Source organism: Ictidomys tridecemlineatus, chromosome 8 (assembly GCF_052094955.1).
Source record: "Ictidomys tridecemlineatus isolate mIctTri1 chromosome 8, mIctTri1.hap1, whole genome shotgun sequence".
Taxonomy (NCBI): Eukaryota; Metazoa; Chordata; class Mammalia; order Rodentia; family Sciuridae; genus Ictidomys; species Ictidomys tridecemlineatus.
Genome location: NC_135484.1, coordinates 83,063,924 through 83,078,559, shown reverse-complemented (window position 1 = coordinate 83,078,559; position 14,636 = coordinate 83,063,924). Strand labels below are relative to the sequence as shown.

General features: G+C 34.0%; 1 protein-coding gene across 4 annotated transcripts in view; it reads right to left on the bottom strand.

The window, feature by feature from the left end:
- Positions 1-14,636, bottom strand: part of Col12a1 (collagen type XII alpha 1 chain) — a 111,576-nt gene that overhangs the window by 73,834 nt on the left and 23,106 nt on the right. For 3 of the 4 annotated variants that reach the window (XM_005340334.5, XM_021720224.3, XM_021720225.3), the window contains exons 11-14: positions 14,102-14,374; positions 11,525-11,797; positions 9,612-9,884; positions 841-1,113 (exon numbers count right to left, since the gene is read on the bottom strand). The exons of the other annotated variant lie outside the window; for it this stretch is intronic. In XM_005340334.5, the coding sequence (XP_005340391.2) occupies positions 841-1,113; positions 9,612-9,884; positions 11,525-11,797; positions 14,102-14,374 (1,092 nt within the window). The remainder of the gene's footprint in view (positions 1-840; positions 1,114-9,611; positions 9,885-11,524; positions 11,798-14,101; positions 14,375-14,636) is intronic. 4 annotated transcript variants of the gene reach the window in all.

Here is a 14,636-nt window from a genome sequence, read left to right as displayed (position 1 = left end):
ATTCATAATTGTTCACCAAAAAGAATACTAATGAGGCAGAGTCACTATAATATTGAGTGAGATTTTGATTTTAACTTTATCAAATATAACAGGAATAAAGCAAAGAATCTAGGATTGGTCTTATTATATGAAAATCATTATGTTGATAGTCAGTAATCATTTATAAATTATTACTAAATAACTAGTCACTGTACTTGATGCTATGTACATTGTTATTTCATTTTATCCTCATGAAAACTCTAAGAGACAAGATTTATTATCTGCATTCTACACATTAAGAAATCAAGATTCAAAGGTTAAGTAAAGTTAGTCAGATAAGGCAACTATAAATGTGACTGAATTCTGTCTCCTGAGGTCCTGATCTTTTTCCTGGTTGGGGGTCCTATCTAGTTGATAAGAGATGGGGGGAGGGAAGTTAAATGAAGGTAGTTGAAAGGGATTTGGTATTTCAAAATATGACCTTTTTCCTTCGTTTTGCAGTATGGGAAATTGAACCCAGAATGCTCTACCACGGAACTTCACCCCAGCCCTTTTTGTTTTTTTTATTTTAAGACAGGGTCTCTCTTAAGTTGCTGAGGCTGACCTTGAACTTGCAATCCTTTTACCTCAACCTCCTGAGTCACTGGAATTACAGACAAGCACCACCATATTAGGCTGACATATTTTCTCATGTATTAATTAATCTGAATTTAAATTGCATTTTTTAAATATTGTAATTGTTCAGTCCTTGTTTAGCATATGAACAAAAAAAAAATCAAGTGGATAAACTACATGTCCTTTGGGCTGATAGCTATTAGGTAGCACTAATACACTCCCAAACACACCTGTGATGTTACCTACATTCAGTTGTGGCGTCTCCAGTCAAAGGTTCTCCTTCTCCACTACTGTAAGTTGCAAAGACCGAAATTTTGTATTTGGTCTCTGGCTGCAGATTTTCTATTACAGTATGAATTGCATCTCCAGGAAGATTTTTCTCTCCAGCCTCAACATCATCATAAAGAGATTTCCATGATACCCTGTATCCTCGAACCATTCCTGGAGCAGACGTCCAATAAGCACCAACTGATGTATCAGTGATGTCCTTAATAACTAAGTCTTGAGGTGAGCCACGTTCTACGATAGAAATTAAAGGGAAATCATTTTTTTAAATAACTACTAGATATTTGAACATTCATTCATCCTGGGAGACATCCCTAACTTGCTGAACACAAACTCAACTTGTCTAAAAAATTGCTATTTCTCCTTTCTGAGTTTTTTTTTCCCTTCTGTCAGTGCAGTAGGATTGATGGAATAAAACTTCAGAATTATACTTCATTCCTATTTATCAGCCTTACCCCTCATGCCCAGTCTGATTGCAAGACCTTCTAGAAAAGGTTATCACCCAAATTTGAAGGAATAGGTGTCTTAAATTTTTTTTAAAGGAAAAATAAAGCATCTAAATCCCAAAATTCTGTCACATTTCAGTCTGCCTGCATAGCCCATTGTTCACAAAGATCTTCATTTACTTTCATGATCTTTTCCTCCCAGATCTAATTTAAATAAGCTCAGTTTCAATGTATGATTAACAATAACTGCATCAATCTCATATCATTTGCAAACCTAAATTCCAACAATCATGTTCTGGAGAAATTTTTGTTTGCTCATACAGTTAAAAAAGTAGAACTAACTTTCATCATAGCTTAACCCTAATAAAGCTAAAAAATGAATAATTCTTCTAGAAAACTTAAAAGTGAATAGTCATCAAAATAAAATACACCACTTGTTCTAGCTGATCAAAAACGTCTGCTGCTAAATTCTGGCTCTTTCATGAAAAAAAAATGGAAAAATATGGAAACCTCAATTTAATGGGAGGCACAGATGTCTTCCAATAAAACTCTCGCTCTCCATAGTTTAAATGTAAGATAAATATACAGATCACTTTATATTGGCTACCTTTACTAAGGCTTGTGCCACAGTGTGACATAATTATGAAACTATCTGCTTCTTCAGCATACACTTTGCCAGTAATTGTTGTATACTCATGCCAATTATATACAATGCTATTATAAGAATTATGGAAGCTATTAATTTATTTGGCTCAAAGAGTAAAAGTAAATATCTTAAAGCTATTTATAATTAAATAAATTTCAACACACAAAAAAGTAAAGATAACAATGAACAATAAAGAAACATCAATAGACAAAAACCTACAATATATCATTAAATTGGAAGGGAAAAAAAAAGAAATAAAACGAGTTGAACAGCCTACCAGTCAAGCCTAAGTGGAAAATTCTATTATAAATAACTTTAACTGCTGACAGGACATCTCATCTCTGGAAGGAAATTAGTTGCATATTTTGCTGCAAGAATACTTATTTTCAAGAACATACTGACTTTCTCCCCCAAGTACACAAGGCTAATTCTCATTTGAAAGTCTTCTTCATTGTGTTTGCTACTTAAATGGCTACACATCTTTATATCTTCTCTACCTACAGGAAGATAAAAGTGCAATTTTAAGTAGTTTGTTTAATTTGTTTTGTTTGGTTCAGTTATTGAGGTTTTTATTTGTCTGTTATTTATATTGATCATTGATATCCCAAAAACTAGTCTCTAAGCTTCAAATGTGCAAAACTTTTTTCCTTTTGTTTCACTTATGCCAGTTTTCCAAATGTGCCTCTTTCAACATTTCCCAAGTTGCGGTCAGAAATAGCTGCTATAGAATGACCATTCTTGAAAGTGATTCTGAGTTTAAATAAGCTAAATACTGTATTAATGACATTCCAAAAAATATAAGACAAAGTTAAAATGTGGGAATTCTATTCCAAATTAATACTGGGATAATTCACAAACAATAACTTTAGCTTCTACTTTTCTTAAAGGTTATGCTTCTCAGACTGTTTTTCTCCCTGCTTTCTACATGACTGAATTTGTGACATTGTTTGTTTCCATGACAACAGACATCTCACAAACACAAATACAAGTTAATGATTTCACCGTGAGAAAAAATAATAATAATAGGAAGAGAATTATGGCTGAAGCAAAAATATATTCACAAAGACATTTCTGAGCTTAAAACAAAAGGATCTCATATCACTAGACATGTCTCCCCATGCATTTTAACCAACTATTTTAACACTCTCAAGACATATAAAGCTAGAGCAAAATATTAATAAAATTGCGATAAAGACCTTTTCCAGGTTTATCAATGTCCTGAAGATGAAATCTTCAAGAGCACTTTTTAAGATGCAAATGAAAAAGCAACTAAAAAATCATTTCTGAGTTCCCATGAATGTCATGACAACATTAATTTTAATGAACATGAGTAGGTTCTCAATCACAGAAAAAAAAAATCCTTTATAAAGTCATAGTTTTTGCCTGTCCTGTACAAAGGCATTATTTGTAGGGAAGAGCATTACCAATTCATATTAGTTACAAAGAAACACAGACTTCAAAGAAAGGTAAAAGGTATTTCTATTCAATAGCCAGGATTGAAAAGACAACTCCTTCACATGGGTTTCTTATGTCAATCAGTCAGCTTGATAAGAATATTCCTAAACATAAGCTTATACTATTCTCAGACATTAATTTTTTTCTCCAAAAAAACAAGATATCTTGAGTATTGTTGCCTTACACCCACAAACATGGAAGAAGTTATAAATTCATGACACTTAAGTTTTATCAGATCTACAAACCTTCAAGTTTTTAAAAATGGGATTTTGGCTTGGTCAAACATTAGATTACCAAAAAAAAAAAAAAAAAAAAAGAAGAAGAAGAAGAAATTTTAAGCACTCTGTGGCACAATTGGCAGGATGCAGGTTGGCAAGTGACCAAGTTGGTCTTGGGGCTAGGTATACAACCAGCTGAGTGGGCCACCAGCAGACCATGTCAGTACCTGAGGCCGTGGATACTCAGTAGCAAAATAATTGGACTATACATGATCAAATACACAGAACTGCCTGGAGAGCCAAAGGCTCCATCCTGCCTTTATCCATTAAATCAGAACATCCAGGCCTAAATGCTGATGCTTTCTAGAAATCTTTAAAATCTGCCCCGTAGTTCTAATTCATCTATAATTCTTTATTCTTTTCCCATCTCTAATTTTCCCCCTCCTTTTCTTTCTGCTGCTTCTCTCTGAGGCCTAGAGAAGCATTTATTTGGAATGTATGGTTGGTCAGTGTGGGAAAGAACCTTCACACGTTCAAAGGTAACCCTGTAGGAAAAAAAGAAAAAAAAGTGTAGAAACAGGGCTACCTTTTCACAAAGGGTGAAAAACAAAACTGTTCCAAATGTTGGTCCTGGTGATGCTCTGTAGGATAGCTTGATGTTCACAAATGACCAGATAATGGATAAGTCATTGGATAATGGAGAAGTTATTTAGCTCCTCATCACATCCTTTCTATCCCATAAAATACAGAGGAAGTTCACCCCTCCCTTTTCCCCTCTGCCAATATGTTGTAGCTTTTGTTCTCAATCTAAGGAACTCCACACATCAATAACCACAGAAAGAGATTATTTGGCTTCTTTTGGTTTAGTTTGATCAGACTGAGTTTGAGAAAGAGTTCCTTTTTACCTTAGAGAAAGGAGACAGGAAAAGAAGTCAAATTAAAATTCCAGTCCGTACCCTGTCTCTAAGAAAGATTATTGGTTCTCAAGAGGGCAAGGCACAGTTGAAGGGGCAGTGAGCAGAAGCCAAGTCCAGCAGACTTTCTGCCCCTTTCCCACTACCTTTCCCTGAGCCTAGACCCACTTCTGCTCTAGCAGAGGCTCCCTCACTCCCTCAAATGTACGTGTTTTTTGTTTGTTTGTTTGTTTGTTTGTTTGCTAGATGAACACAATATCTTTATTTTATTTTTTTGTTGTTGTTGTGCTGAGAATCGAACCCAGTGCTTCACACATGCTAGGAGGCAAGTGCTCTACCACTGAGCCACAATTCCAGCCCTCAAATGTATGTTTTATGATGTAGGGGTTGATTTAGGATATTTTCCTTTTTTTACCCAAATGACATTTTTTTCAATAACATTTAGCTTCCTGATGTTTACTGACTTCTGTTCTGGATTACATGCTGTGTTTTCTTCATTATGTTTATCTCATAATAGAATTTCTGGCAATTATTTTAAATAAGTCATCTTCTATAATGATGGTATGCATCTTTTCTATTCCTTTGATTCCATGTCAATAGTTTTCCCGTACACTAGTGTATGTATCAGCATAAGCACCATGAGTAACAATTCATTCATATGATGGTATTAGCTAAAGGTATTAAATTCTATCAGGCTTTGAAATTTTGGCACGCAGCATTTCTGTCCTGATTATAAAACACATTCACACATATATTCAAAAGCATTGTTCTCATGACTGCTGCTGCTATGGGAATTAATTCAGACAGGTGCATTTCTCATGATCTGCATATCCACAAGGGGTTGATTTGCACACTTTTGTTTCCATATACTATGCCAAAGATTAATACTTCATTTAAGGAACTTTCATGTATTTCTTTAGCCCTTTCCATTTGCTTTCTGAAAAGTAAGTTATCATCCAACTCAAATGTAATTATAATATAACTTAGCCAACAATGATAACTGAAAAATTAATCATTACAAAATGAAACTATATTTCATCTTATAGATTGTTCTAGCAAGCTTTCACTAAGTTTCACATACCACTTTCAAAAATAGAAGTTAAATTGAAAATGTAATGTAAACTCTCTTCTAAATCAATTTGTCTTTTCCGTTAGAGCTCAGCTCAAAAGCCATCCAACTTTCCACAGCAGAATGCAGAAGACCTGCCTCTGGATAACATTCATGTGGAAATACACTTGATTTACAACCAATGAACTAGAACCACCATTCCAAAGGACAAAGTTCACTGTCAATAAGTTAACTCAGTCACTTCAAGTAATAAGTTCTTAAAAACAATGGTAAAAATTAAATGGTAATTCAACTTCAGAGCCTGCATAAGCAAAAAATAATTATCTTCCTGTTTGATTTAGATTTTTCTCGGATCAACAATTAATTCACAGAAAAGGAACTGTGAATGACTGTCCTGTGATTGTGCTAAAGTTCCTTGGCAACATTAAAGTTGTTAGGCCCTAAATGTATGATTTTTCAAATTATGAGACAGCAGTAAATCTCGGGAAACATAGAGGCTTTGTTATTTGGTCTTGATGAAGCCTCATATTACTCAACATCATGCAGAATTCTTGTGATATGCTAAAAACCTCATTGCAACAAAATGTCAACTGAGTTTGGTTTGATCTGTAGGAAGCCATTCATGTCTAGGGCATTGGCAAGTTGCTACAGCAACTGAAACAAAGAAAATTCCGAAAAGTCATATTTTCCATAGCCCAAAAAACAACATTCAGAAATTTTTTAAAAGAGCCATATTATTTCCGAACCGATATTTTCATTCATTTGTGGTAAATCTCTGAATAAAAATGAACACTATTCATTTAGAGGTTTATAAAAGAGGTTTATAATACCTCTTAAGTATTAACATTAACTACAAAGGTTTCTATCAATATTTAACGTGCATCTACATGTATAATCATGTTTTAGAAATTACATTAAGCCTACCTATTTTAACAACAACCACCCGGTTAAAAAAAATGTAAATCAAAACTAATGGTTTGTGCTCAAATTCCTCTGAAGTTGAATCTGAAATAGTAATAAACTCTGCCTTTGTGATTCTATTGCATACAATACTAGAGCCAACCATGAACTTCCCCAATGCCAATGCTAATAAATCTCTCTTCCAGAGACAGGGGAATTTTCTGATCTTCAGCTGCATTTTTAAAAAAGAAAGGAAGGAAGGAAGGAAAGAAGGAAGGAAGGAAAGAGGAAGGAAGGAAGGAGAAAGTACTAGGAAACAGATTCAAGTTAGAGAGGGTTGTAGGTTATAGTAAATATTTTTTTAAAAATGCATTCTTGCTTTTTGAATTGAAAGCCACGATGCACTTGAGGTAATTTGTACAATTTTCAACCTAGGGAAAGCTCTTATGGTTGCCTCCATGCCTCTGGATAGAAGAAACATTCCTTCAAGGTCTGCTCTTACCACCTCCTCTTCCAGGAGAAAAACAGATTAGAAAAACAGCAGCCCTCAAAAGCAGTTGCCTGGCTCTGTTTCTGGGCTTTCCACTCCCTGCATTTACCATCATATCCTATTCCTGTATATGGTATGTGGATTTGGCTGAGTTAATATAATAAAATGAAATGGAATAACCAGGGGCAAAAGTCTTCTATTATTTTAATTTAGTCACAACTATGCTTTCACATATTTGTCAAGTTTACCACACATAATGCAATGGGACAAATATGTTCATAAAATCAGGCTGGCAACTTTTTTTTTTTTTTGTAATCTTTCATTGCAGTAAGGAACTCTAGTGTAAATGAAAAATATTTTTTATTATTACAATTGAGTAACAAATTAACTATATTTTTAAGCAAACTTGAAAATCATCTAGCTTTCCTCCATCTCAGGAAATGAGAAGCTGTAGTGCTTAATTTTTATTTTGTTTCCTGTGTATATCCCATAGAGACAATTTCTGATCAAATACCTAGTATACGTGTGCATATATGCACTCAAACATGAATACAAGTTGCTAGACTAGACTATCTATACCACTGGTTCAAAGTTAAAAATTCATAAACAATTAACTATACATCTAGCCCCCCAAAAAACTACAGACTAATAGAATGTGTTTGCTGTAAAATTTTTAAAGAGAATTTTATTATATAAGATTTTCAGGGTTTTTTTTCTTTGTTTGGTGGTGCTGGGGTTCTAACCAAGGGACTTGTGCACACAAGGCAAGCACTCTACCAAATGAGCTATATCCCCATCTTCATTCTTGAAGAAAATACCTTAATTTTTAGAATTAAGAAATTTTTGAATGTGACTATACTTTTAAAAGAAAGTGGTACAGATGAATATAAGAAGATTAAAAGGTACAACCAAAAGAAAAACTATTAAGTTATGTCCAGGACCATGAAATAATTTAAAGGAGAATTTTTTACAAATGTAAATAATCCGCACTTATTCTTTAAAAAAAAAAAAAAGTCCAAAAGTTTATCCTTTGAAAAAAATCCTATGAACATCTAGGCTAAAAACTTATAAAAAGCATATGAAAAAGAAATCTGCAAAAGGTCAAAAGAGAAGGGCTAGTTTCTCCAAAATTCTGGATGTTGCTCCAGATGCAGAGTTCACATGCTTTTATTTTTATGTTTATGCATCTGTAGTTAAGGCAATCTTTATTTCTGCCTCTCATTTTGAAAGTTTTTGTGAAGCCAATCAATATTAGCACTGTATTTTTAAATATCAGTTCTAAAGTTAGTAAGGTATTTCCTCTTGATGAATTTTATATACATATAGCAATTTGAAGAAGGAGGGAGGATGATCATCCCCTTTTATAGCTGGAAAAACTGAGGTTCAGAGGGGTAAAAAGCTTATTAAGTTTGCTCAGCTACGTAGTTCAGCCAATCTTCTGGTTATCAGGACTTCACACACTGGTATGTAATCTTATATTTAAATCCTTTTCTTAAAACAGATTTTTTGGGACTAATGGGATTAAACTTTCAATCATGGTTATTTTGATTTGAAAAATTTTTGTTTATTTGTTTTTAATTCTTGACTAGGTCTTTAAGCATCCAATCAGAATTACTTATTATAGGTTTGTCCCTGCCAGTTCCAATTTACAATCCTCCAAGCTCCTGAATTTGTCAAATTTGATGGGTATTTTGCCTAATTTCCTATGAATTTTTACATCACAAAGGTATTTCAGATTCATTTTCTTTCAATAATGATTTAAATAAGTAATATAAAATGTGATGATAAAAAGAAGGAAAGCTTGTTAGCCTACACTACTAATCAGCATCATTGTAATCATCTAGTGATAACACTTTTTCTTTGCATTGCAATCATTCTCTTTGTGGTTAACTTGAATTTATGTTTTCTCTACCATGCACTACTTACTTATTTGTGGTGAGTTAAACCTAAGCTGCCATTATATCTCAAAAGAACCTAAAAAATATGAAGCACTCTGACAATTCATGTAAAAAAACAAGAAGACAGTCTTGCTGGTTGTACTTACTAAGTATTGCATTAACTCTGAAATTCTAACATGGAATTGAATTTTAGAAGTTACTTAGAAAACAAACAAAAACGTGGATTCTCATATTTCTCAAGCTACTATGAGTGCTTTTGTGCATAGTAAAAGAGAAGACCACATGACCAAAAGAGAAAATGGCTCCTATCAGGCCCTGGTTGACATTGACCTTCAGCAATTCAAATACTCTTCACCTATAGATATTTCCCAAGGCTCCTTCCCTCCCTGAATGTTGCACCTTTAATCTCCATTAAATCAACCCAAGGCACTATAAACACATTTTCATGGCCTTACTATACAGACTGCTCCCCAAAGATACTTTTTCCTAATCAAGTTAAATTTTTTTTCAGTTTCTTACCTTCTATATCTTTGAGTAACAGGCAATTTTATGATTATTCATTTTCAAATTATAAATTCCTTTTAAGAATAAAGATTACACATTTCCAGATTTCATTATTTGAAAAAATGTTAAGCTACCTAAATACAGAATCACAAACAAGTTCAACAATTTTCATTAAAATATGACAGTGATTACCTTCCAGTGTTGTTCCTTCTCCAAAAAGGGCATCTCCAGCCCCAGATGCATACAAAGCTGTCACAGATAAGGCATATTGTGTCCCCTGCTTTAATCTTCTCAGCATGGTATTGGTTGTATCTCCTCTCACAGTGACCTCTTGAGTCTCCCCTCCTGCCACTGGGGTGTATGTGACGAGATAATGTTTGACTTTTCCAGGTGCTCCACTCCAAGATAACTTCATAGTTGATGTTGTAGTGTCAGAAACTCTTAAGTCTCTTGGATTCCCTCTAACTTCATTAAAAATGACAATAACAACATTAAAATCCATTATTTAATAAACTGACTTGAAAAACACTTGGTTACTTTATATCCTGAATGAGGCTAGTCATTTAAACTGTTAACCAGTCAACAAAGTTTAAGCATTTCTAAATCTGGACCTCTGTGTTAGTAGAAACAAAGCCAAAGACATACCATTCATTTTCTGAATTTAGACAGATTAAAATCTTTCATGTTAATCTGTGTAATTCTCATGTTAGAATATTTTGTACAAAATATTTTTCTTAAATTTTCCCTGAAAGTGGGAAAAAACTATAAAATGCACCCATGTTGATTAGTATTACAATGGAGGAGACTTTAACTCCTCCAAGATGTCTCAGGACAAACACTTTGTTGGTATAAGGCTATAAATATCTAAAGGTAATATCCAGGAAATAATGATGATAGAATAAATGTGATTAAAATGATCTTGTCCTAAGGGGAAAAGAGAAGAAATAGGTTGAGACAGAAACTTGGGTACGGCTTGGGTATAGTTGAGAGGGCCACCTATCCCTTCTCAACTATGATGTCTAGCATCTCGTGGCTGCAGGTAGATTAGCCACATCATCTCTGAAGAGTCTCAGGGTACTCAGTTACCAACTGGGAACATAGCACCCAGCCAGTTTTACTCCAGAAAACAGAAAGATGAAGAGTTCCTGGGTTGTTTCATGGTGACCAGCACAAAGAATCCCAGATTCCCAGCAAGTAAAAGAAAAAATGAAACAGTGACTTCCCAAAGGAAGAGAAAGGAGGAAGAAAGGACACAGAAGGAGAAGAGGTTACCTTAGAAAAGCCTAATGAGCTAAATTGCACAGGGAGGGAGGGGAGCACTGAAGTAGAGGGGAGGGAGTGACACAGAGGCCACACTATACTGTAGTAGATATTCCTTGGGGGCATCTGCAAATAGCAGTGAAGAACATAAACTCAGATTCCTGACTTATGAACCACATGACTCAGAGCTATTATTTAATTCCCTTGGCCTCATTTCCTTCTAAAACTGGGACAATAACAGTAACTTCATAGTCTATACAGGAATTTAATGAGATAATACGCAAAAAAAATCTTTGCAGAGTCTACTGCAAATAGGTGCACAATAACTGCTTGTTTTTGCTAATATGTTCTTAGCATTTTATTATTATTAAAAACTACACAGATAAGACATAAAAAAAGATTATATATGCCTTTTTCTCTCAATGAAATATATATTAAACACTATTTACAACAAATGTCAGAATTGATCCCAGAAGTCTAACTGCCACAGTAAATAAAAACAAATTAATGTTTAAAAATCTTCCCAAAGAAGTAAAATATGATCTGTTTTCATGGTGCCAAGCAGTTTGATTTTTAATCCTTAGTCATGCTTCAATTTTTAATTAAAATATTTAATAATATCATTTTTAATGAATATTAAGACCATATCATAGAATTCAAGTTCTCCTGAAACAAATGATGTCATAAGTAAATAAAAAATTTGAAGAACTTCAATTTCAAAGAAGTATATACTCAGATAATTGAGACAAAATGTCTCATGACTTGTGTTATCTGGAGAGTTATCCAAACTTTCCCCTCAGTTTAAGATCTTGGTTGTTACCATATAATCAATATATTTCCTCTACCTTCTTCAGTAGCTGCATTTCCAGTCAGTGGAGTGCCAGGTCCTGAGAAATATTCAGGAATTACAGATACTTCATACTTTGTGTCTGGAGTCAGGTTCTCCAGCGTTCTCCTCCTTTGGTTGGCTGGAGTGGTAACTTCTTTGCTTTCTCCACCAGTAACTGGTCTATATATAATTCGATACCTTAAAACTCTTCCTGGAGCTTGAGACCAGGTAATTTTAAAGCTATCAGTAGTCTCATCTGTCACTTTTAGGTTTCGAGGTGCTCCTTTTACTAAAACAAACAAACAACGTATGTATGTATGTGTATATATATTTATATATCATATATATGTTCAAAAAAAGTTAGCAGAATTTATGTGAAAAATACAAAAACTAGCATTTATAAACTAAATTAAAACATTTCTCTAATTAAATCTACAGTTTTTGGACAAACATCCTAGTTTCTGCACTCATGTAGCCAGAATAAATAGATTCTGAAACAATACATTAACTAACTTTATCTGTACAGTCATTTGATTTGAAGAATAACTGGACTATATATGTGAGGGAACAAGCATGTGATGGGTACTTAATGAACACTAGTTAGATCTATATCTTGAAGTCAAATTGCAATATGGATAACATACACAGACTCACAGTCTTCAATGAAATTTTCATTAAGCCCAAATGAGAGCATTATTTGGCTTCATGTCTAGTAAACATTTATTTGTTCAAGGGGGCAAACTGTCCATATGGACAACATATTGAGAAAAGGGAAACTCAAGGTCATTGTGTTCTCAGTCCACTACACAGAAACATGCCTGTATCTTCCTCCCAATTAGAACTTTTTACTTAAAAATTTAACTTTACTTAAAAATCGATAGATCAATCCAAAGAGGAAGAAAGGAAAGAAAGAAATGGTGGTTGGCAGACTTACAGCTATGATTCATTTTGTATGGCAAGGAAAAAGACTAAATTAGTCAGAACAAATGAGGCAGATAGACTGAGGAGTTTGTCTCCTGGCTCTGAAACTTAACATATGTGTAACCGTGAGCTTCAGATTACCCAGCAGTAAGACAGGACCACTTATTGGATTATTGAAGTGGTTGAATAAGATAATCCATGTAAAAATATTTAGCATAGCATCTGACACATAGCAGGAGCTCAAAAAGTGTTATCTTAATGAAAGTATTGAATCAGAAATTTCCCTATTGACTAAAGAAAATTCACATCCTAGATTTTGCTACAAACCGTATAATTAGAAAGGCATTGCCAAATTCTGTTGTAAAAGCCCAATGGCCAAAAACTAGAGTGTCTGTGAATATAGTGGCCTCTACTCCAAAACTATTTCTCAGAGGAGGGGTCAAGTTTTAATGTGTTTATTTCTACAGTTTGTTTTTATGAAAAGAAAGTTTCTGAGAAAAAAGATTCCTTAGCTTTTATCAATAGAATATGGCCATGTGTGCCAGATCTATCAGTAAACATTCTGTAACTATTGTAAATTCCTCATGCTGGTCTTTGGGCTCTTTCCCTTATATCTCCAGTCAAAATAGAGAACAATCAACACCTCTTGTAATATTCCCAGTCTTTATATTAAGAGTAATTGCTTTGTCTTAATCTTGTCCTAACCAGGTTACATTGGTGCCCTTTAATTGTCAATATTATGTCAAAAACTATTCAGCTTTACCCAGTTGACCCATCTAAACAAATACTTCTTAAAGCATTGGTAAAATTAGCACACCCATGTTCACAGAAGCCTTATTCACGACAGCTAAAAGGTATAAGCCACCTGAATATCAATGGATGAATAAACCAATGTGGCGTATACATACACAGAACAGTATTCATCCTTAAAAAGAAAGGAAATTCTGAGTCGTGTTGCAAAGTAGACAAATCTTGAGGACATTGCACTAAGGGAAATAAGTATTATATGCAAAAGGACAAATGCTGTATGGTTCCACTCTTATGAGTCACTTAGAGTGAAAAAGTTCATACAAACAGAAAGCAACATGGTAGTTTCCAGGGCAGAGGGAATCAAGGAATGGGGAATTTTAGTTGAAAGGCTACGGAGTTTCAGTTCTGTACATTCTAGACATGGATGGTGGTGATGGTAGAATAACAAAATAAACATGCTTAATGCCACTGGAATGAATGTACACTTAAAATGGCTAAAATTATAAATTTTGTGTTATATATATTTCACCATATTTTTTTTAAAAAAAGAAAATATGTGACAATATGTATCTGTAGTTAGTTCCATTAGCAATATAAGGCAATTGCAGAAGGGTTTAAAACATGATGTTGCCAAAATGTACAACAGAACATGATGGAAAAGCAGTATTTCAAAAGTTAGTTCCACAAGTATTAACAATTCTCTGTCTCTTAACCTTGAATTCATTACAACAAATCTAGAGTTTTTTACTTAAAAGTGTTTTTCTCTTTCTAAAAAAGATGTATAAATAGCTGTATCTTAAAGATACCAAATTTTACAAAGGTGTTCACAATTCTGGACTATAAAGCTGGTGGTTGTAACTATAACTTTGTTCTGCAATAAATGACTAGTCCATGATAAACCATGATAGAAACCCCATCACACCTTCTTCAGTGGTCTCCTCTCCAACCGTGGGAATGCTGAAGCCGTCCTCATACTCCGCAGTCACATTAACCAAATACAAGGTCTCTGGCTTCAGGTTGTTTAGAACAACACTGGTGCTTGAGGCTGGCTCCACCACCGTGATCTCGTCGTCCCCAGTAGCTTCCTTGTATGTGATGTGATATGAAAAAACATTTTCTCCAGCAGGAGACCAGTTGGTTTTGAAACTGTAAGATGTCACCTCAGAAAAACTAATATTCTTTGGAGGCACATAAGCTATTCAAAAAAAAAAGACTTGATTTAAAATTTTAAAATTTATAAAACAAAAATGGATCTAATGACTTCATGTTTCTGAAATGGCTTATATTAATTTGGGAAAGTGGCCATTAAGGCCAATGTACTGAGTCAACCTTCCACACACAACCACTGAGAGAGGGCCCTTCACTCACAGCCTTACAAGGAGGTCCTGATGATTTGCCTTGACCATCCATAAATACTGAAAAATGTAAATGCTTAATTAAAATTGAATTTGAACTTC